Genomic DNA, 25586 nt, shown 5'->3' with positions numbered 1-25586 from the left:
TTCAAAATTCAAGACTTTACTAAAGGAGAACGAGGATGCTGCAGCATGTTCTCGGTAGCGAAGGCATCGTCGAAAGAAGGAGCCAACGTGAAGGCGTCGTTGAAGGCGATCCGTGGAAGCGAATCGAGGCGGAGAGTGGAGAAAAGGAAGGAAGATGACTGCTCGGTTGAGTAATGGATCAATTTATTTGCTGGCTGTAGGTATCTACCGGGAAAGAGGTAGTAGATACGTATATAGGCGGTGGTATAACAGGGCAGAGAAATGGCTCGGTGGATCCCCCCGGGTGTCGGGTAGAAAGATGTGCTGCGGGATGCGGGCCGCCAGGAGACGATTTCGCTATCCCCTTCTGCCTTGTCGTCCTTTCCTTACTCTCTCTCTTTCTCCTCTTTCTTTCTATCTTGCTCCTACCCTCCGGCAGCGTCTCCTTCCGCTTGCAGCAGCCTCTTTCGCGGAGAAGATCGTATTTATTTCCACGGTGGTGAGAATGGATAGCGTCTTGGTGATCTATGTCCCTGCGCAGACACATCTCATTTACTCTGCCGAGCATAATTCCTTAACACTTTTTCGGGAAAAGTGCTCGTATATCTTGGTTACGCCGCCAAGTAACCCCGTCTGCTTTTCCACTCCCCTCTGTCGCCTTCGTATGACCAATTTCCCGTGATATCCTTTCGTTTCCCCTCTAACTCTTCTTCTTCGTTTGCTTCTTGCTCTTTTACTTTTTCTTCTCTTTCTTCTTCTCTCATCTTCTTTCCTCCTTCTCTTTTCCTTCTTCCGTTCCATCCTTCATTCTTCTTTTCTGCTCGGGACAGGTGCGATACTTAAACGTCGTCGCTCGCAATGACCGTTGCGAATACGCTCTATCACGTTCGCCATTTCTCTTTCTCTCTTCCTCCTCTTCTTCCCTTTGTTCGATTGAAAAACCAGGTCAAGAACGGGACAAGGCGATTGTTGCGACCGTAAGAAGGAGGTTTTTCTATCTTTGTACTTTTTATTTCTTTTAGTATGGCACACGATCAGATGCTTCATGACCATCGAAACGTTCATTTTTTATCGTACTAAATATCAGGATGTCGAAAGTTCGAATCATATGGCAGAGAATAAGGAGGAGATGGAACATCGGTGGTTTCGCCACATCGTATTTCCATTCTCGTAAGTTATATTTTCGTTACTCCATAATTTTATCGATTTACACGCGGAGCCGACGTTTCGCAAATTACCCATCCGAATTGTGGCCGAAGGGAGAAACGCGAAAGGAAACGCGCAATTTTCGTACTGAATTTGCCTGCCATGAACTTTCGAGAACGCCGGTTGCACAAGTACACGTGGCACTTTCTGATAATAATAATCGATAGTCGAGTTTCACGATGATTTCGATGATCAATGAACCGAATGTACGTGTATTTGTATTCACGAGATTTGAGAGAGTGGCTGCGGATGAAAAGTATGGACGCTTTTTCCTCTCGGTGAATCGTGAAAATCACGCTCTCGGTTGCAGTCAGCACCGGGAATACGTCGCGCGTCGACCCTTTGCTCTCGCTCAGACGGCGTGGCATAAATCACACGAATTTACGAGCAGCGTTAAAAAGAGCAAGCCGATATTTATAGTCGTCTCTGGCGCAGTTACATATAACAAATTGAACTTTTATATAAATGTGCGTTTGTGTATGTGAGAGACTCTGAAAGAGTGAGTGAGTGAGGGAGTAAGAAACAGAGAGGGGACAGGCGATCTGTGTGCGCGAACCGCACACAGATTTTAATTATCGATATCGATTTATTGCCAATACATATTAATGCCGCCGACATAGCTATGCTACGACCAACTCACGTACCGGTGTTTATTCATATTGATGGAACTAGATTGAAACATAAACCGGATATGCAAACAACTATCGGTTTAATCGTTCGACACTGGCCGAGGAACGTTTACCGCTTTACACTCACGCAGAAAACATTGAAAATAGGATTTAATTTCGGCGGATTTTCATTTACCATTTAAAGCAACGAACAGGAGTGGAAGGAACAGTAATGAAATTGTTACATAAAAATGGTTTCTTTATATCTCGAATACGATTTATGTTATTGATAATCGATATAGAAAAAATTACAACTTTTCTAAAGTTTTTTTGATGATTTAGGAAATATTCAATGATTGACGACTGAGGAAAAAAGAGAAACTGAATTAATTTTAATATCTTGGAAATAATATCTAGACAATTTTTATCGAGTTTTTATGTCTAATTCTAGACGTAAAATGTACTCCAATTGAGCCAACGTTAAAATGAATCTGTATATATTTGTATGTGTATATATCCTGTTGTCGGTTCGTTCGATAACCGATATTTCCTGAAGTCGGGCGTAATCGATCGACAATCTAGCTGTCAAAGTGCTTAATCGCGTACAGTCACGCTATTATGCTTCGGTGGTGATTATTCACGCTCATTAAGTAGTCTGGTCATTCGTTTACTTTTATGCAAATTTATATTTTACTGTAGCACAGTAAATGGGTTAGGTACAAAAGTTGAACAGAAATGTTATATCTTGTCATTATCTGAAACGAAATTATCATAGCTCGTAATTAGATCGTAATTTTTTTCGAAAGCGATAAGATCTGTTAACGTATATATAAAGTGTTTAGGCTTTGAGAAAAACCGGTCATTTGACACGCGACTAACATTTCGTCGGCTTTCACTTTGAGAACCGATAGCAAGAAAAAGAGAGATGGATAGATGAATAGGTAGACAGAAAACGAGAGGAAAAAGAAAAAAGAAATAGAACTCGGTAGCGTTATCCGTCTCGATAAATTTCCCGACAGAATCGTCATAGACGCCTGACACGAATTTTTTGCGATGCATCGTTATGGCGGTAGTAGTGGATATCGCAACGAAACGCCAGCGGCACCGGTAGGAAAAATATTTTAGCAGTCAGATGAGCGCACGCTCTCGTTGCAACGATGGGACGAACGAGTTAGGGCATCGGTCACGAAAAATGGAGATTAGAGGAAAAAAAGGAAGTAGAGTATGAGTGTGAGGTCTCGGAGGTAGAATCTAAAGAGAGAAGAAGAGAGAAGCAGAGAGTGAGTGATATAGAGGAAGGGAGAAGGAGAGAGAGAGAGAGAGAGAGAGAGAAGAGGTAGGACTGAAAAATTCCAGGAGATGGAACGGGTGAATGAGTGGGTTGAGTGAGTGAATGACAGGCGGACAGCAACCAGACAGGAGACTGACAGCGCGGCGGCGGGCTGACAGCTTGCCACTCTGCCATACGTTCGTAACATCAAGTATTACGGGCTACCGTACGTGTTGATCCTCATCCCGTTCACCGACAAAAAGCGCCCTAACTCCCGGTTTTGCCCTCATCTTTTGCCATGATTTTTGTTTCTTTCGCGAATCGAGTCATTTCGTAGTGATAATATCTAAAGAATGTTATCATAAGATTTCTTAAATTGGTTTTAATCATTTTTGGGGAATCCTGCGGAATCTTTGAGACTTCTGCACTGTTTCAATTGAAACGTTTTCCTTTATACCTTATGTATAAAGGATTTTGGAAATGTGTAAATTGTGTACACAAGTGTGTCCATTCTTTTACGATTTATGTATCTGTGAACAATAGATGGATTCCAATAGTGATATTGTATCCAAAGAGGAAATATTTAAACGTCAAACGGTTAGAAGAATTTATGAAATAAATCAAACGTTCAAGGCGAGAAATAAGCCATCGGTATATCTTCAAAGCATACATCGAGATGAATGATATTTTATATACATGCAACACGTTATGATCTTGTCCGGATAAGTTAGGAAATGTTGATGGACATTGAATGGCCAACATTGACTTTGAACGTAGCTATATCTGTATGTTTTCTTGTATGCTAAAGGTGCTAAATTTTTGGTATTGACAAGTTTTGCGATGTAACACCTTTAATGCAACTACCGTTGGTATAAATTAGTGCATTATAGGAACATTGTCGTTGCTAGAACGCCAAACGGAAGCTAATGTACTGTTGGAGCATTGTCTACGTGCGGTTTGCTTATTGAATATCTGCTACGTGGTTTGCCAACGTGTAACGTTTGAGTTAGAGTGTGCCCTTGTGCCACGTTAATTATGTTAAACACGAAAATCGATTAATCGACAGGTAATTTTGCAAGGCATCTTGGAAAAGTGAGTTTAATATGACGTTTTGCCAGGTATCTTTTTTAACAGTTAATTTTAGCAATTTGAAATATTGATTAATTTTGTATTTAGTTACATCAATAAGTAAATATGCTTTTCATTTGGTATAGCGAGTATATGTAATCTAAATTGAATGATACTTTCGTGTCTCATTAATTCAATAAAGATACGTTTGAAATATTTATTATTGTATTACAGTTTTCTAAGAACGGAATTGATATTTAATATCTGAAAGAAATGTATACATTCAGTTTGCGGATGCTACTTTTTTCAACAATATGGTATCAATGTTCTTTTTAATTTATATCATTGGTCGTTAAGTTAATTTTAAGGAAATTACATCATCGAGGAGTTAACGACAATTTGCCGATCGATGTCTATCAAAGTATTATTGTAATACGATATCTCGTTGAAATACGATCGTGGAAATACTCATGAGTTAGTTAGCCTTTCTTATCAGATCATGTTTAATGCACAGTTATTATCGTATAGTAAGGATGACAGTTCCGAGAAATAAAGATTATTGGCAAAAACAAACCTATCTACCATATACTTATATACTACAAATTAAGTATAATTTCAACGGATGTAACAACACTTTACTTCGTAATTGTGTAATTGTAACGTAATTGTTGGGACCCTGAGAGTGTTGTGTCGCTCTTGTGAAATTGTACTTAAATTACGTTTGTGTACAAGGTTTTGACAAATATCATTTCAGTGTTTTTGATTATATTTTAATTATATATCTATGTAAGATAAGTTCATATTTTAGCTGACGCAGAAGATTATTCATGTATCATAAACTTACCAATTCTCGGGTACATATATCTTTTCTGTAGAACACTAGTATAAAATTTATTTATAATATATATTGGTAAAAAAATTCGAATTTTCGAATACTTTAAAAACGATTGATAAAATCGGAAAAATACTTTTTTAGAGAAATACAGTAACATATGAAGGTTCGAGACATTCGTAAAAGTGCTATGACACATAGAGTTCTCGTATCGGCACTTGTGCTATCTGTTAGGAAAATTCATGCCATTTGATCGTTGTCGCTTAACAACAGAGAATGAAAGAAGAGTACAAGTGCGAGGACAGAATAAAGCGACAAGCGGACAAGTTACAAAATGTTTTGCGGCTTTTCTCTTCTCTTCATTCTTTTTGTTTCTTCTCTTTTTTTTTCATTTTTACTGTCTTTGTCCGTCTTTCTCTCTACCTCTATCGATCTTTCTCTTCGTTTGTCTCTACTTCTCTCTTTATTTCGTATCTTTGTATCTTTTTCTTCCCCCTGCTCTTTCTCTTTCGTTTGCTGTCTTTATCTGTCTCCTTTCCATTCTCTCTTTTCCACTCATTCTACCCTTCCTCACTCCCCGCCGGGCAGGTGAGCAGTGAAACCGAAGTGCGGGTTACCATTATGTCTGCAGCCTTGAATTAAAATGCCATATAATGACACAGCTAGGCAGCCTGTATAATTTATGTCCATAAAAATAAAATCATAATTACAGAGGCGCGGACTGCGAAAAGGCGGTAATCATACGGCTGCCCGCTGTGCTCGTTGCGTGTTCCACACGTAGGTATATCGTGGCTTGGGTCGGTCCGAAGAGGGCTGCAAGAGGGACTGGAAGAGGGACCGGCCTGTCGACGGCCTCGTTCCATGTTGTCGTGGCTCCTCTTCTCGTACTACACGACGAAGAAGAGCGGAAGAGGAGAACGACTGGCCATGGGATGCGCATCGACGAGTCCAAGAAAGAAAAAGGAAAGAAAAGAGACTTTATGTGAGGAGACTTTTACGGAATTCGCACGTCTCTCTTCGTTCTCGTCGACATCGTTCTGGCCATTCTCGTCGCCACGAAGCTCGGCCATAACGCGGTGTTAATATCGCTAATAGCGAGTAACAGGATCGCTGCTTAATAATTTCAATAATTTACCACCGTTATAGTTTATAGGATTTTCTTTGAAATTCTCCTTGTTGGATATGGAATGGCCTATATTTTTCAAAGAGTCACCGGTTAATAATAATTTTTTGTTTCTCTATGTTTTTTACCTTCTTTTTAATGTAGGTATTAAGAGATAATTATTATTTCACTTTCATTATTCCTCGCTCGTTTGCGCACGATCGTATCTCTCTTCGTAGGAAATATACCGAGTTTGGTACTTTAAACGAGTAATAACGAGCATTCCTCGAATACGATATCCGTCTAACGGCCATTACGAGCAGAATATACTCGACCTACCATTATTAACTTCCTCTTCCTCATTCTCAGAATACAAGGCAGGGCAAGAGGATCATCTCCGTTTGTTTGCCCCATCTTGGCACGGATTTGCACGGGACATACGAATGTTCATGGGGTCTTCCTTGTTCCGTTTAGGCATACGGCTTCTGGTGGATCAATGGACCATGGAACAGGTTAGGTATTGGTAGGTCCTTTTCGATAGTGCTTCGTCCTTTCGACTCTATTTCGAACCCCATAGTAGGCTTAAAGAGGATTCGAGTGCTCGGTGCTTTTCTTTCTCATGCTTCGCCTTACCGAATTCATACAAAAATGCTCTACCATGACGTACGATCGTATTTTCGAAGGAAACTTTTTATCTTCCATATAAATTCTAAATGTTGGTGATTATTTAAAAGCGGTAGTGTGTAATAAGAAAGACAGCGTTTCGGCTAAAGCGTATTTGCCGACGGTATAAGTCGACGGGGTCCGGAAACCCGTCAGTCCGAATTTGTTCAGCTAGAAGCGTCGTGCGGCTTTTGGATAAACCAAAGCGCTCTTCTTCCTCACGGCCTACCTGAATTTTATCCGGATTCTCGACCCTGTTCAAACTTATCTCTCGGCGACGACGTCGGCACCGAAGTCTCGAGTTTCTCCGACGCGTTTTACTTTATCTTTTTTGTCATTTACCTCACGGTTCATCACCTTCGAAAGGGAGAAATAGAGAGAGAAAGAGAGAGAGAGAGAGAGAGAGAAAGGATGATCGATTATCGATCGATGGTAAATAACATCCAAAAGATTGCGTTTTTTCTCGGACGTTTGACTCTAGTGAAAATACGTCCCTCTTCTTTTTGCTCTTTTCCGACAATGCACTTAGAAATCTATTCATGGTTTGTATTCATATATTATAAATACAATTATAATATGATATAATCAGATCGAACGAAGATAAATAGATTTATTGAACGTTCTTACGTTTTCGATTCACATTCTAATCCATATATCAGCCAGTTTACCGAGAAAAGCCCGAGATCGATGAAGAAAATTTATGCTTTCGACGGGACATATTTAGTATTTTACGGACCGATGCCGATGTTAGCATGCTTAACGAGTGTGAGAAAATCAATCTTTGAAAGAGGGTGCGAAATACATGAGTCCTCGATAGTTGACTGCTTGTTCATTACCAGCATTGAATCGTTAATATTTCAACGACGCTGAGAAGTCCACTTGATGTTAGTTTCTCCTTTTTTCCATCCATTCTCCCTCCCATTCTCTCTTTCTTCCTCTCTCTCTTTCTCTCTTTCTCTCTCTCTCTCTTTTTCTCTCAATTTCTTCTGCTTCCTCCTCTTCCTTCTCTCTATTCCACCTTTCCAAGTTAGCTCGCAGAAAGGAATCGCTTCAGCTCCGTTTCTCATCGTTGATTCGTAGCGCGAATCGTCATGAGACTCCGAAATGCGAACGGAAAGGCGATGTGAGATCGCGTTGATGAATGCCCCCATTACACGAACACCGCTAGTTACTCCTCGGAGATAAACCGCCTTCATTACTCACTTTCTAGCGTGACCTTATTCCCCTCTCTTCAGTTCCTCTCTCCCTCTCTTTCGTTCTCTTTCCACCCTTCATCTCTCTTCTTCTCTCTTTCCCACTACCCTACTACCTATTAAACTAATGCGAATTAATAACGGCAGCCTTTTCTACTCGATAGCTGCTTTATTATAACAATATCGCGATCTTAGTACTTCATATATTTTGTTTCACGCGGAGGGGTTGAATAATATATATGATTATTACTTCATGGACTTATGTAGCTGAAAAGGGGTGATCATTTTTTGCGAGGGTGGTCTAAAATTTTTGTCTCGCTTCTTCTTTCACCTCGTTCGTTCTTTCGTTTGTTCTGATCATTCGTTAGTCTGAATACGAATGAAATGTTTGAGTAATTCGACGTTAAATCGTAACGAAAGGTTTCAAAAAACGTTCGTTGTTTACGGTTTGTTAGCTTGCGAACGGTGGTTGGCACTCCATCGAATCGTAAATATTTGTACTCGTTCGTCAAACGAATGCCATACAGTTAAATTTAACGAGTCACATTACGCCTTTAACGAGGCCTGCGTGCGCTTAATTGGAAATCAAATTAACGGCCGGTACGCGACCGATCGGACGAAATCATATAAATTCGAGCTTAAATGGGAAATCATAATTTAAGCATTCTTTTCCTTTAATTCCTTCGACTAATTTACTTTTGCGCGTATGCGCAACCAGCCTGCACGATAATGGATGCATCAGGGACAAATTATTATCGATAACATGGTAGAACTTCAAACATTATACGAGCAAGAAAATAAGGAGAGAAAGAGATGCGATAAATTTGAAAATTAAAACGAGTAAATGCGTACACGTTTTTTCCTTTTTTTTTATTATTATAATATTCTATTGTTAATTTTTACCGCTTTTACGTTTTCATCGCATTAAAAGGGCGTTCCATGTGCACGATTATTGCTAATTAGATTGCCCCTTGAAAATAACAACATGAATGAATTCATAACTCCCCATAGCTATTCGTTTCGCTTCTATAATATTCTTTATATTACAATGTAAATAAAAATGAATGTATTTTATTTTTATAAATCCTTATAAACATTCATTAAAGTATTATCGAATTCGGTAAAATACATTATAAGTACAAAAGAAAGAGAATATATCTCGATGAACCGATGGTTATCGTTGAAAGGTGTGAATGTCGAGGATGTAAATATCGTAGAGTTGTTAGTGAAAAATATCACAAACATTCGATCAATTGATGTGATGTTGAAGAGAGAGAGAGAGAAAGAGAGAGAGAGAGAGAGAGAGAGAGAGAGAGAGAGCGCATGAGAGATAAAGAGAAAAAGAGAGAAAGAACAACACAAAGAGTCAATTTCGGAGCGTACGTTTTTTCGTACGAGATTTTTCATCTGGAATCTAACCGATTGTGGCCCGTTCGATATTTCGAGTTTCATCGTCGATAGAGAAAACGCAGTTGGGTAGAAAAGAGTAGGTTTTTCTCGTATATGCGCAACGTTCGTTGTGGCACTGTCCTCGTGTAGCACATATTCGTTGGATTCATTTTACTGAAAATGTAGTGCTGTCATCGCGGCGTTATCGCGTATCGCCGAACAGTAAAACGTTTCGGCCGTCCCGCGATAAACCATGAATCCGCAATTTACAGGAAACACGAGTGATTCCTTTGTATAACCATCGTATACGAGAGCATACTCTACCTTCGAAAATTCGAAAAGCGAAACTTAACGTGTTTCATCGTACACAATCATAGTCAAATATGTTTGGATATTTTGCAGGATATTATATTTATAATAAAATTATAACTAGTAGAGTAATATAAAGATTTAAGTCTTCTATTGCATTTAGAAATAGTTTATGTTATTTTTCTATTGGAGACTATTTAAAATTAGAAACATCACTTTTGCCATACTTATACGAATTCGTAACATTTTATTTTTTATTTATAGAAAATATACGAAGATTAGAATATATAGTTACATTTAACAATAAAATAATAAAAACAATCATTTAGATGGAAAGTTAGTATCTTTTACGGAATTGAGATTCCTTCGTTGATCTTCGTCGTCGTCGGCACGTGCGCGCGTGCGAATAATGACCCTATATACACACTTATGCGGACAGAGTCGGGGATAGCTATTGTCCTGGGCGAAGAGAGTAATGTCCTATTGTGAATCCGTTACCATGACGTATCGCCTGTCGTCGGGAAACCGGCGGTTAGTTTATTTCATTTTGGGACACAGCATCCTCCCTTCCTAGTCCGTCGACCATTACCCACTTCACGATGACGTTGAGTCATCATCCGAAAAATAATAGCATCCGACCCTCGGACGATGAGCCATAAGCTTCAAGTCGTATCGATGTCCCTTCGTGGATTTTTCCTCGTCATTTCATGGGCTCGATGATGCCTGATTTTTATCTCCAACATAAGTACTACATTTAATCCTTTTTAGCTAATAAAACAAACGAAGTTAAGAGCTAATTTATGACCTATACTTATTGTACAGCCTGTACATACGTTATATATTTATTATTTTTAATAAATACTTTAATATATAGATAAAAAAATAAAAAAGTAGATATTTTGAGATTGTATCTTTTACTTTAGAGATTAATTTAATGCGTTACATTGCGTAACATAACGTGTTGTTTTAACATGTTCTTGTAACGTAATGAAATGTGTTACGTTTTACGAAGTGACAAGATAACATGAAATGTAATTTAATCGACATACGAAGAGTAATTACAATTACTAGTAATTAATTAAAAAAATAAACGTATCTCGTCGAGGTTTATTATTAGTCGTCGAACTAAAATCGATGATATCGATACATGATAATTTGGCTGTAGATATCGGTATCGCTAGATGTTTGGCTCGATCTCAAAGCAATGTCGTCGAAGCGGGAGACAAGCAACACGGTTGTCGTAATTACGACGAGCTCAATGATACAGAGTAGAACAAGATATCGATCGATTTCTAACGTTTCATCATATTCCGTAATACCGTAGATGTTGTTACGACTAATTACCCGGTAAGTGTGCTCGTTGCAATGTTTATACATGTACAAAACCAAAAAGAGAGAAAGAGAGAAAAAAGGATGCTCTCGTTGAATTTCTACTCTACTTTAATACAATTCAGTGCTGCATTTACAAATTTATTTAATTCCTTGTTATAAAATATTTTATTTTCATTAACGAACATTTCCTTTTTCTGCTTTATCCCTTTAAAAAAAAAAATTACACTCATTGAGATATCTCATATATTTCTATTTATATCTATGCATATACAAAACGTGTAAAAAGGATCGCAAGGTTAAGATAGGAAAAGAGAAGCGAGTTGCCATAAAAGACTTATCATCGATCCCGTCGTAATCACTTTTCCTAGTGGGTTGGAAATGCTCAGCGTTCCTTCCGCCGCAGAATGGCGATGCCTCTGGTGGGCGGGAAAGTAAATCAAACTAGAATTACCGCCTGCTTAGCATACGGACCGAAGTCTCGCCTGGAACACACGAGGGGGAAGAGAGAAACCGACATCGTCGACGACGACGACCGACGACGACGACGAAGAGGAGGAGAAGGAGGATGAAGAGGGGTAAAGGAGGTGGTGGCAGAGGACGACTACGACGAACGTGGAAGGCAACCAGAAATAATATCGCCATGAATACAAGAGTGAGCGCCATTACACGTAATTGTGATCTATAGGTGTCATATATTACGCCGTCGACGACGTATAAAGGGCGTTCAGACTCGCACGCGTAAATCCCTGTCTCCTCATACCCACCCCTCTCTTTCCCTCTCTTTCCCTTTCTAACTGCTATATACCCCTCTGCTTTTCTCTCTCTCTCTCTCTCTCTCTTTCTCTCTCTCTCTTTCTCTCTCTTTTTCTCTCTTGGACGCATTCGATCTCTTTTTGCGACTACCCCTCTCATTCTATCTTCTTCTCTTTTTCGGTGCTCTCAAATCATTCCAAGTGAAATATTTACGCGCATAATCAACCCATATATAATAAAGTAGCCTTTTCTTTTCCTCTCTTACCTTGTCACGGAATGCTTTATGCTCTTTTGTCCTATCCACTCTTGCCATTTTGTGAGTCACGAAAGAAAATCGATTTGACCGCTTTACACTCCGGAAATCGACGCGGAGTAACCTTTTTTTACATGCATATTTACATATGTGTGTGCGCTTGCTTGTATGCGTCAGCTTTGTGAAAGGGCGATAAGGTGGAAAATTTACACGGATATTTGACGGTTTACTTGTACGTGCGGCGTATTTCTTTGTGTTTGTTTCTCTTTCGTTAAGTAGAAAAATATGCCGTGTAAATATAACTACAAAATGATGATCTCATATCGATTCTAAATTTAGATTATTTATCATCCACTTCGGACATTTTTCGGACTACATTCGTTATAGTCTAGCTATTATAGGAAAAAATGATTTCGCGTGTTTACTTAAGATTTTTAAAGTACACGGATGTAGTAATGTAATTGAGATGAGAACAGAAAAAAAAAAGACAGAAACGACGATGAAATCTGAAAAATACGTCATCAAGGCAGCACATATCCGAAAAATATACACGACCTCGTCACGGGTCTCGTGAAGTTGTAATGGAATGCTTCAGAAATTTCGACGATTTACGAGCTGGTGAAAGCTAAATGCGAGCATACGAGCGAATAAATCAAGCGATTCTCCCAATGCATTCTTCTCGACTACATGTAGAACAAAAGTAAGAAAGAGCAGAAGGACGAAAGCAGAAGTCAAGACGAGGGAATCGAATCGAAGCTGATCCGTTCGATTTCGAGGGCACGCGCGATTAGAGCGCGTTCGACGTAGATTATTTACAGCGTTACCGTAGAACGTACAAGATCGTTCCGCACGAAGGCTCGAGGGGGTTCTTTTCCACGCTTGAAAAGCAATGTGCACGCGCGAAAGAGTAAATCGATCTCCTGTGTAGTAAAGCTCGAAGCGCTCCGACAACTTTTCGAACATTTCGATACTCGAAACGTGGTCCACGTGTGTGTATCGACGTACTTGTGTATATGTATCTTCGTACTTATATAGATATGTGTATACACGTAAGTACACGTACGATGGTAGTTTTCCTCTTTCTTTCTCTCTTCCTCTCTCTCGCTTTTTCTTTCTATCGTTGTACTCCTTTGTAAGAGGAGACAGAGGTAAGGGGGGTAAGAAGGGTAGAAAGGCAATATTACGTATCGCTGTGATGTATCGTCCACTTCGTGCCTGGATTCGTCACGGTACGTTACGCACCGACCGCTCGGCAAGAATAAAATCATTGTTGGTAAGTGATTAATGATCGTGTTACGAGGAAGCAACGAAGCGCGCTTCCTTTCTTCTCTCTTGCCACGGCGAACGTCGCCCGTCGTAAACTTTGTGACATATTTACCACGATCGATTCTACTCTCGGCCCTTTTCCTGCCGCACGTAATCGAGGAAAATTGGACGACCGCAAAAGCCGTTTACTAAGCGCTTCGCTGAATTTCGATAGGTATCATTTTTGTTCGCTTTTCTAGAAAAAGTGAGAGAGAGGACAAGATTCGTAAAAAGTCGTACCACTTATAGAAGTATTTACTTATCTCGTATTGTTTATCTTTATTTTACCCAAGTTAAAAGTGTTATTAATAACCATAAAATGATGAAATTTTATTAAATTTCTTAATTAGAATATTATTCGGGAGAATTATAGAAATTGGAACGTTATTAATGACGTGTAAGAAAAGACGCCATCTCTTGGGAGTTAATTATCGGTACTCGGGAAGGAATATTTATGAATCGCGGTAGCAGGTCGGAGGATGGTTGATGGATTTTATGCGAGGCAAGAGGCAGACGTTTGGCTATTTTAAAATCTAAATCGAAAGGCCGAGGCAATAGTAGTGATGTTGGTGGTGGTTCCTGGTATAGTACGGTACAGTATAGTACGCGAGCTCCATTTATAAAAATCAAGATCGATATCTTGTGAAAAATACGCGCGAGCGAAAAATGCGATTCATGCATCACTTGTCCCTTCTGATATCGCGAAACGTTCGTCCGAAGGTCTTTTCTTTCGCAACACTTCGCGGATAGTTTATCAGCGTCGACCATTTGAAAATATTTCAACGAGTTCGATCGGTACGTCGGAAAAATTTTTGGTTTTTAACAGATCGAGTGATATATAAATCAAAATAGATGAAGAACAGTCTATTTCGTAAATTTTCTTTGCATAAAATATGTTCATTAATATTTTAATTAATCGATATATTCTAGTGTAACAAGAATAAAAAGTTAAACGATTATGATTCCTCTTTCATCATTCTTCTAAAAAACCTATAAAAGATCTATTATATGTATGTACCGATTTGTGTAAAATCAAATCGACCGTCAGCGGATTAAATGACAACAGTTATAGAAAAATCCATGTCCGTTATGCACGCGATATACCTACGTTTGTTAAAAACGCACCGATAAATTCATTCGCAGGGTAGCATACGCTCTTTTTCGTATCTTCGAAAGGTGCCCTGGGAGCACGAAGGTTTAACAAATACACGTCGGAGTTATTGCGATTCCGTTGAGAGAGTGAGAGAGAGCTAGAGGGTAGGGGGGAAGGAGAGAGGCATTAATGATTGAATCGTAGACGGCTCGCCGATCGTATCTCAGCAACGGCAACTCCAATCTACACAATTTATCAACGTACGGGGCTCGCCCTGTGCTTCTTTCAGATTGATGTTACTATAACAACACGTCGGTTATTCATTGTGCGCCCGGCAGTGCATTAATCAAGCCCTCGCTCTGACATCAAATACAAATGATATTTTATAGCGTCATAAATCTTCGCCGACTGTCACCGTTTCGTGGGCGTTCGCTGCGAACACGTCTCTTGGGGGCGCCCCTACTCTTGTCCTACGTCCTGTATCTTCCTGACAGCCCTGGTTAGCTGTCCGACCCTTGCTTCATCTTCGAAGCCCCGTTTAGTTTGACGCGTTACGGATCTCAAAGTGATCTTTTTTCTCCATATTTTTTGTTCTTTCACTTTTTATTCCTTTTCTTCAATCAATTCCATCGTCGAAGTCAGTTATGTGCTTCGCAATCAATTTCGAATTCTCGTTGCATGATCGTTGCAACGATCGTAAATATGCTGTATGAGAGCGCGTGCGTCTCTGTTGCGTCGATTAATATCGAGGATAAATATTTTTTATACGCGACAATGCAACGCCACTGTGAAGAATTATGGCCATTGCTACCGCAGCGAGATTGTTATTAAAATAGTTCAATTAGTAATGTCAATATTTGTTAATGGTATCATTTACTTACAAAACGATTTTGCTCTCTTTCTATTTTTCTTTCTCCTTCTCTCTTTCTCTTTTTTTCTCCTTTCCTTTTCTCTCTCCTCTCTTTTCCCCACGGAAATCTTACGATTACTTCAAAATTAATTCGAATGAAAACGACTATTATTTATTTAATATTTTATCGTGAAAGAGAAGTGTTTCAAGCTACATTTGCTGCCATCTAACCGCAACTACATGGAGCAGGACAGCCATTGTCGGTAAAACCTAAATCGATGAGGCAAAATCAACATTAGTCATTTGAGGTTGAAACTAATTTTCGTTTTTTTATTGTATATTGATCATTGAATAAAAAGAATTATTAGCAATTAATATGAAATTGAAAACCTCAGCGATTCATTCAGTAGGGGATTAACATCTTTTATTATTTCATTAACTACATAAGATTTTTACATAAGTACATTTTTTGCATAGTACAGCATAATACAGCATAACATTAAAGAATTTAAATATTCAATAGAAATTCAAATTAGATCGATGTTTGCTAGAAGATCTGAATATCGGATAATACATTTTCTAATAGTTACCAGCCAATCTTAAACTCGTTTTTATAGAGAATAAAATGGTACTCCTAACGCGAGCAGGCGATGGATATTGAAAAGTCGAAGGGCTGGCGAGTTTCGAGCGAAATAATCGGTACTTGCGAGCTTAAAATCGCGCAGGGAAATGTTCACGAATGAGAAAGGAGCATCTGGCTCGGACATCAAATAAGAGTGAAAGAGAGAGAAAGAGAGTGAGGGGAGAATGAGATAGAAGGTGAAGATTTGGAAGAGGAAAGAGAAAGACTGCCGCCGGAGGTCATATCCGTCATGTCAGTCTTGGTAATAAGTTTGAAATCCACATCAAGCGATTAATAATGCTCCAGCGATTTACAAAAAGGTGCTGTATTGTATCACGAGTTGAAGGAGAGATGAAGGCTGAGAGAAAGGGGGAGAGAGAGAGAATGAGGGAGAAAGAGAGAGAGAGAGAGAGAGAGAGAGAGAGAGAGAGAGAGAGAGAACGAGGGAGAAAGAGAGGAAGAGAGAGAGAAAGAGAGAGGTAGATAGAGAGAGAAAAGTTGTTGTTGAGCTCGCCGAAGGCTGTCGAGGCACGGAGGCCATGTTTGCTGTCAGTAACAAGTCCCAACCGCTTCGGCCATGGCTGCGGTGCGTTTGTACCTTTTGCAAATAATAATTCTGCGGTTCTCTCCTCCGTTTTTAGAGTGCGAGAGAACGATAGACGTTTGCGTCGAGCGCATGGCAAACGGGTCAATTAATTTATCGATAAACGCTACGCACACCCGGGAGAATTTATTTCAACGAGCTAGCAAGCGGCAGACCGACCGACCGGCCGCCACACTCGTCGTTACCTGTCAGCCTTTATAAATGATGCGGATTACGAATACATTTAACGATTATGTCGCACGCTCGCGCCCGCACGTAGTTACTATCAGCCAAGTAATCCTTCCCTCTGCTTCCTTTACTGCTATCTCTTACCTTCGGATTCAAGGTGTACACGCAACTTCCGAAAAGTCTTTTCTACGCCATCATATATCTTTCTTCTATTGAACGCATATATTCGCATCTTATCGCTTTATCGCCAGATTTAAATGACTACGGTTGGGAATTAATTCCTATGAATTTACGATAGATTCTTCAGCAGTTTTTCTGACAAAGCCAACACTAATCGAGACATTTAGAATGATAAATACGAGTGTTATTACGAAATCGTATCGATTACAAATTCGAAACATTCGATCCGCAGTTGTAAATCGATGGGATTATTTTTTATTTATTTTCGTAGATACTTTCGAAACGGGTTCTTTATTTCCTTGCTAATTAAATATATAGGAAGAGAAAAAGAATGGGAGAAAAAGATAGTATGGTATTTTTATTGCCGATGTTACAATGTAAGACGAGTCAGATTATACAAATCGTTATCCTGTGCGATTTGAACGAGCTTAGTATGAAAATACATAAATCACTGAACGGTAATGAATGTGTGCGAAAGAGCTCACGTGGTTCCATTCACCTAGAGAACGTGGCCGATAATGACGAAGATACCGGAGGAAGATTTATTAGATGCTCCTATATGTGTATACGTACTTATACACATATACACGTTCACATTTTCATCCACATGTATTAAAACATACGAACACGAAGAAAGAAGATGGAGAGAGAAAGAGACTTATAGATATACGTGGGTATAGGGAACGAAAGGAAAGCTCGTTAGTCAGGTTTTGAGTTACACACTTGATATGGACGTCGGCTTCAATTCGTTTCGTTACCTAATTATAAAAGGTGAAGCCCGGCGGGCTTAGTCGCGGTCGCGGTTTTAACTTCCGAAGCGTGCTCATAACATCCCCTTGTACCTTCATCTTGTTCTCTTTCTTCTTTTCTCACCCTTTCGTCGCTCGCACTGATTTCATAAATTATTCAGATCGGTCGAAGTAAACGAGAAATGAAGAGGACAAGTAAAAAATTAAATTTTCCGTTTAGTTCCAGTCCGTTCGTTTATCGTTGTTAATGCCTCGAAGATGGAAAAATCTTGTTCATTCCTTGCTGATATTTATTTTGTTGCGATGATATTTTGGATTTGTAGCGAATTTAAATATTTTTCTTTTTGATGTTTGGATCTCTGCATGATTTTGATGAACAAAGAAACCAACGACGAGTTGTTCAACCTGAAAGGAAAATAATCATTTTGATTTTTATCTTATGATTTTTTTTTTTCTATCTCGATCATTTTAAAACATGAATGATAAGAATTGAATCAACTTCTTCACTAATATCCATTCAATAATCCAAGAATAGTCAATTAACATTTATATTTTTTCCATTTCTTTTACCCAAAATTATTCAGTATTATCCGATTGAGTACAAAATCATCGAATTCCACATACCAGATTACTTTTGATCAATTTCCATTAACACATTACGTTAAGATTTTTTTTTAGAAATTAAGGAGAAGTATTTACTTTCTTTCACTTTCTCTCTCTCTCTCTCTCTCTCTCTCTCTCTTTCTTTCTTTCTTTCTCTCTTTCTATCTCTTTTTCCGACATTTCTCGTAATTAATCGAGCCGGACTTTTATCATGATTCCGACAAGTCTCGGCGAAAGTTCTTGAACGATCGCTCGTCGGATGGCCGACCTACGTGGGATGAATTATGACCGTATAATTTATCCCGACGCGTCGCTACGTTTAGAGCTTGCACGCGCGCTCAGCTGGCAAGAACGAACGAGCAAGAGAGAGAGAGAGAGAGAGAGAGAGAGAGAGAGAGAGAGAGAGAGAGAGAGAGAGAGAGAAGGATCGGCACTGAGAGCTATGAAACTCTCCGCGCAGGGTAAACATATGGTAATCAGGCGATTTGACTCATCAAGGCTCGGCTTTGTAAATGGCACGGATGTCCTCCGTAATTTATGTGACACGGCTCGTAAGTGCGACCGAGCAGCGAACGGGCGAGCGCGCTCACCTCCACGCACTATCATTAAATTCAATAAGAGCACGAGCTACGTACCTTGCTGTACTTACATACACACATATATGTGTGTACCGACATAATATATAGGTATGTGTAGAAAGAGAGAGATAGACATAGAGACATGTAGTCTATACGTTGGACGTACATCATTTTGAGAGCGTAAACCAGCAATTTTGCGCGTCCCGATTTCATCTTGTTCCGGTGAACATCGCGGTAAGCAATCGTATTGCTTCGTCCTTTGTCACTGTACTCTCTTTATGTTCTCTCTTTCTTCCTCTCTCTCTTTCTCTCTCTCTCTCTCTCTCTCTCTCTCTCTCTCTCTCTCTCTCTCTCTCTCTCTCTCTTTCTCCGTCCCTTGAACATGAAAGGAAAAAATATAGTGAAACCGATCTAACTCGCTAGAACACCGAAGCGGATCGTAATTCCGCTCGTATATCTCGTTGAGTTGAAATAGGGTGCTAGGAAGAGGAAACAGACTGTATCCTTTTTCACGAGCGTAGAAACGGCTTGAAATGAGTCGACGAAAGCGCGGCACCACCCGTCGAGAGGTTCGTGTGAGCGTCACCCATACGATGCATTATGAATATAAATTAACCGTTGATCATGCTAATACGCCAATTATTTTTATTGATCTACGTGTAATAACAGAAATTAGCGACGATACTACGAGATAATAAGAGCCTTGTAAATATGTAAAATGTTAGAGTGTGGCTATCCTGGATTTTAATGTCCGTTCTTTAATGTTATATTAATGAGCGTGTAATCAAGAATGAGCAGACGCTTAAGGCTGTACATCACTTTGAGTTTTATAATGGTTTACGCAAACGATGAATATAGGCGTAATTCATGACCTATTTTGATGAACAAAATCTCATTTTGAAGATAAACTAATATTTAAACGATAGTATATTCGCTTAAATATCACGTAGTATGAAAAACGCGTTAGATATAAAATAATTTTAATTGAATATTTTAATGAAGTTAGATTTTGAAACCCGAATTTTTGCTTCGCATATTTATGAAAATAGACTTTTGGCCGAGTTTGAGTATCACTGATTAATAAGTTTTTCGAAAATGATTCTATGGTAAAAATAAAGAAATAAGGATCAATGTTAATCTGTATTTCGACGAGTAAATATCAAAGGTTACTCGGAATTTCTTTCCTGTAAGTATCAACAAAGAATTAAAACAAGTATAATCCAATATATTTCTTGTATATACTATTCATACCATTTATTTTGTATTGTTCGTCCTCGACTACGCGTGACGACAACAAAATTTGACCTTCCGTTGATTTTAACAGTTACTGGATCAGTCTTAATCTGTATTCCGACGAGTGAACATCGAAGGTCCCTCGGAATGTCTTTTCTTTAAATATCAACAAAGAATTAAAGCAAGTACAATCCAATATAATATATTTCTTGTACTATTTATACAAATTATTTTATTTTAGGCTTAAATTTTGTATTGTCCGTCCTCGACTACGTGTGATGGCAACAAAATTTGATCTTTAGTGGACTGTAATAGTTACTGGATCAGTCTTAATCTGTATTCCGACGAGTGAACATCGAAGATCACTCGGAATATCTTTCCTTTAAGTATTAACAAAGAATTAAAACAAGTATAATCCAATATATTTCTTGTATATACTATTCATACCACTTATTTTACACTGCTCCTCCTCGACTACGTGTGGCGGCAACAAAATTTGACCTTTAACTGACTTTGACAGTTACTGGATCAGTCTTCCTTTGTATTTCGGTAAGTGAACATCTATGTTCTCACAGGGTGTTTATTCTCCAAGTTTCAACGAAGATTTAAAGTAAATATATTTCTATATCACACATTTTTTGAATAATTTATACAGTTTCTTATTATAGCAGTGATATCGATTATTTTATTTGTACTTTTCTGTTTCAAAAATCGAGAGTTCGTATTGCTAAAATAAAAGTATCGCGCAATAGAAACAGTGTTTGTTCGTTCGCGTTTCGCGATTTAAATTACAAATTTTTTTGCATCGACTGCGTGCAATGTAGTCATTAGAGTCAGTGTTTGTTCGCAAAGTTTTTCCTTTTTTAACAGTTGCACAGATTGTATATATAAAAAACAAGTAAATTTTCGCGAAGTAAATTCAGTGACCGTTCGTTAATAAATAACTACCGCGAATTAGAGTCAGTGCATCACTGAAGAGGATCTCTTCTAACTTTGATCTCGATCTACCTCATTTTCAACCAGCTACGAATCATCCATCCTCAATTTCGACCTAAATCGCAAACGAGTGTTTTGAAATTATCACAGAATTTCTTAAGTAGTAAGTGAATTTCTAAGTCCCTCCAATCACTCAATTATGTCGAGGACGAAAGATCCGAATCGTTACGAATGATTAATTGTAATTAATAGCATAGTAGAAGAACATTGAGTGACCACAAATAAATTTCTTCGGAGATTTATTCGTGAATATTTTATTTTTTTAATTAATTATTAGATTAGGATAGAGTATTCTTGTTCAAACATATTAATTGTAATTATTTGAAATTCTGAATATCTTAATGCACTTTTAAATAATTTTCTCTCGCGAAATAGTAAACTCGATATTCACGAGTTCTAATAAAGAAGCTCTGGATTACAAGCAAAATTGTATTTCTTTTCTAAGAATTGGAGTAATCGCTTGTAAGAAGAAGTGTCCAATGATTTTTCATTATATTTTTAAATAAAGAATAATTGGTTTTGTTGATAAAAGAAAAGTCTCAATTGAGTCATTCTTTTTAAACGAAAAATGTCGAGTAGAGTCATTGTTTTTAAAAGAGAAAAGTCGAATAGAATCATTGATAAAAGACGAAGAGACTTATAGAATCATTCCCGTAGGTTTTAGAATACGTTAATCAATTTTTAGCTCAGAATTTTCAGCAATTAATATACTGATTCTCGTTACTCTCTTTATGTTTTCTCGACTTTTCTTTTTAGGATTGCGTTAGAGTTGCTTGTTAGATATATTAATTTTTTTCCACATTTTAGAATAAGGGATGATGGAGTTTTTAGAATTTTAGAATAAAGAATGAATATTTATTTAGATCAGGAAATATAGATTATCGAAAATTTTTCATTTTCATTTTTTCTTACAAATTTAAATTGTATCAAGCTTGCGATATTGCAACAATTGAACTATGCATAAATCAATTCCTGAATAATATGCGGTTACGTTCAGGGCTGCATTTGAGTCTTGAATTCTCGTGGAGCGATGATCACCCTGTTACATTGATTTTTTAATAATAGTAGTAGTAGTAGTAGCAGTAATATAAAAAGTAGTCACCGTTAGCCCATGGGTCTCTAGATGCAGCAACCTCCACGCGGTGAGATTTGGGTCGGTAATACTTGCGATATATCGAAATTTATATCTAGATTATATAACGCAAGTACTACCGGGTGAATGGCTCTATATATCCGCGTTTTCTAAAATTTTTACATTTTGATTGTAGATACTTTAATGTTTTAATAAATCATTAAATTAGATCACATGATAAAATGGGAAACGTATCTATTTTCTTTGAGAAACGTATCGAAAAATTTTAATTTCTTTATTTTTGTTCCTGATTTACTGTAATATCTTCCAAGCATATCGGTTTTAGTTTCTGTGCGGGAGTAAAATAATAAATGCTTTTTTAATAATTGTTTCTATAGCAAGATATTTCGCTACTGTCGATAAAATAGAGTTCCATTTATATTCGATTGCTATATTCTTTAATTTTTTCAGTTTTTTCTTTTGAGTTGCGTTTAGATTGCGCTACGTTTCATTTCTAGTAGTTTATCGGTAAGGTAGGATTCATCAAACATCTTGGTAATGACAGATATTATTATATAACAATTAAAAGTAAGACTATAGATTTTTTATATAAGTTTCAATTAATATTTTTAATATAATAGTCTTTTGAAATAAAAAAATATCCCTTTTTACTTAGCATAAGGTCTATAACCTATTTATGGTCATGTAGAGAACTACCTTTTGTTGGTATTCAAACATTAAAATCATATTTATTTGTTAACTTATATTCGATGCCAAGTTTTTGTTAAAAAAGAACAAATACAAATCTATTTTAGGAATAATAACATAAAGGAATTTAAATTCTCTTATTTGTGTATCACATATTGTTACGTAGATTTTTTATTTCTGTAATTTTATTTCTATAGCCCATATGAAATTATGAAAAATGTATTTTATTTTTACGTAAAAAATATAATGTACATGTTTAATCTAACATAAGATTTATATTTTATTTGCTTATATTATTGTAAATTTTGCTTCATTCCGTTTTGTAATTACATTAAATTTATCGAATATATATAAAATAGTCAAAATTGGAATTCGTAAATAAACGAAAGGAAGCCTTGGATGTGTTGATACTATGAATAATATATTACATAACAATATAAATCGCATGTATAAATAATAGTGGTTATCTGGATACACGATAACATATAATATCATTTAACGCGAAGTTAAATACGCGTATTACATTTTTTGTACTTTTTAGTGGAGGGAAAAAAACATCAATCCTACATATAATAAAATTAAAAAATTATTGATCACATAAAAATACTTAGATGAAAGGAAAAAGGATATTAATGATAATTATTTTAATATAGATATATCTTAAGCAGGTCTTTGCTTCTTGTCGAGTTATTATCTCAACATCCTTAATGTGTTCCATTGGATTGCGCGAAAGAATCGTCGAATTATTTTTTCTTAGATCCTCTTGATTTGAATCCTATTTGGCTTTTTATGAAAGCAAGTGATTTATATTAGTATTAATTTCCTTTCGTATAGAAGTCTGTAAGAATATTAAGGGGATCGTTGTTACCAGTCTCAAGCAGCAAATTTCTCAAGCGATATTTAAATTGTTTCTAAGCTTATCTCGATACTTTAATCTTGAAACTTTGAATCCATTTTGTAAATAAACGACAATTAACGATAGAGGAATGAAGTAGAACATGATTGATAGATAGACGTACTTGTATCTAATTTTCAAGGTTTGTAAAAATCTTATGAAAGTATTACTATCGTCGTTCTTATTCTTCAGAACTCAGTCAAGTGCGTTTGTGAATAAAATCCGTGGAAAAAGAGGATGGAAGATCGGTATAAACGTAGAGTATTTTCTTTGTAGTGGTATCTCTACGAATATTTGCAAGAATATTTTCGCGATATTTGGTCGCAGTTCGTGTCTCAAGAAACGATACCTATGACATGCGTGAGAAACCGAACGGACGTTTTCTCGCTCGATTTCCCATTATTACTTTACATGCGAAGGAGTTCGAAAGGAAAGCCTGTCGAAAGCCGGAAGCATTTTTCCGACGTCTTACGCTTCAAGAAGTTTCCCATCTGTATTTGTCCCGCTATAAATCGTCGACGCTTGCCACAGCTGTATCTCGCGTACCTATGTACCTACATAGCCGCCTGAGTAATGTCTTACCCGCGCGTTTTCAAGGAAAATCAATTGGGATCTTCGTAGGAGAGTGAGTGAGAGAAAAAAGATAAGAGAGAGAGAGAGAGAGAGAGAGAGAGAGAGAGAGAGAGAGAGAGAGAGAGAGAGAGAGAGAGGAAAAAATACGTCGGTTTCGGATCGATGTTCGGTTCGGTCGTAACTTTATATCGATATAAATTTAAAGACCATCCCGATCGTAATGCGTTGCGCGATGCTTTAATGTACGTGTATAGGTTTATTAAACTTCCGTCGGTATTATGACTTTTTTTCTTACGAGATAGAACTTTTTATATAATTCTTTACTTAGGTAAGTAGAAAGCCTCGTAATGATAATAAAAATGGTAATAATAATCTTTTTATTGCTTTAAGAAGTAGAGCTAGTAGAAAAGTAGAGACTCTTGGTGTTGGGATAATAAACTGGCAGGACAAGATGATAAAACAGTCGATCAGAATGAGATTAAAATCAACGAGTAAGGGAAATGATCCATCTACGAGATGCGATTTAGAAAAAAATTCTGAAGAGAGTATATAGGAAGAAGCATCAAAGAACTCGATCGAGTAAACGTTCGATATGCATTTAACTCGACTATTGCTCGACTAGGAAAGGGAAAACGAAGTGCGGCGGCTTGCGTGGAACGTGATAGGTAGGAATATGTTTCGACGTTTCTCAGAAGAGGAACTATCGACAGGCCGATCACGTAGCTCAGCAAATCTCGACTGATAGAAGCGTGCGCGTGAGCTCGTTCGCGTTCGTTGCATGGCCTCCCTGCCGCTCAAGTAGTTCAGTTGGGAATACACTGTACCTGTTCCTTCCTTCCTTCCTTCCTTCCTTGCTTGCTTGCTTGCTTGCTTTGGAAGACGTCCGACAGTTCGACTCTATCGCGAAAGAGGGGCCGTGTCAGCGGGATTTAGGATAAGACGCGTGTTAGCAGGCTGCACGGCATCGAAATTTTCACCTTTGGGAGTCGCACTTCGCTCGAAGAACCATATCGCACAAGCACGTTAACCATTTCGCTAACTGACTTTCTCAAAACGTTGTAAAAATGATTCCGCAAATGGTCGTGATAAATTTTCTTTTATCATGGAATTCGAGTTTTTCATAATATTTCTTGCAAAAGGAAATTCTTGATTATTTAAGTTCATATGCGAATAGTTCTGTAGGGTGTTACTCTAGAAAGAGAAAAGAATTTTTTAAGAGAAAGATTGGGAACAGTAGATACGTCGATTCATTCGATGAAAGTCTGGCCTTCTTCGATACTTGATAGGTTTTCGATATACCTAAGTATATTTTAGAGGCGTTTATGTTTTGATCGCTTTGATAAGTACCATAGAGAAATTTATCTAAGTTCCTCACAAATTCGCGTTTTCTGCGAAGTTTT

General features: G+C 37.7%; 1 protein-coding gene across 7 annotated transcripts in view; it reads left to right on the top strand.

The window, feature by feature from the left end:
- Nucleotides 1–20425, top strand: part of LOC122628378 — a 53931-nt gene extending 33506 nt beyond the window's left edge. For 2 of the 7 annotated variants that reach the window (XR_006327018.1, XR_006327013.1), the window contains one exon: nt 5676–9216. Coding sequence is in view for 1 of the 7 variants with exons in the window: in XM_043810633.1 (XP_043666568.1) it covers nt 5676–5945; nt 6435–6582 (418 nt within the window). In the remaining 6 variants the exon portion in view is untranslated. Of the gene's footprint in view, nt 1–25; nt 197–1001; nt 2140–5675; nt 9217–20033 lie in introns of those variants that run through there. The other 5 variants (XR_006327026.1, XR_006327022.1, XR_006327028.1 and 2 more) reach the window with 5 other exon arrangements.
- The last annotated feature ends 5161 nt before the right edge of the window (nt 20426–25586 follow it).

The sequence above is a fragment of the Vespula pensylvanica genome, chromosome 4 (assembly GCF_014466175.1).
Source record: "Vespula pensylvanica isolate Volc-1 chromosome 4, ASM1446617v1, whole genome shotgun sequence".
NCBI classification, from domain to species: domain Eukaryota; kingdom Metazoa; phylum Arthropoda; class Insecta; order Hymenoptera; family Vespidae; genus Vespula; species Vespula pensylvanica.
Note: the sequence above shows the minus strand (reverse complement) of the source record. Positions and strands in the feature narration are given on the sequence as shown.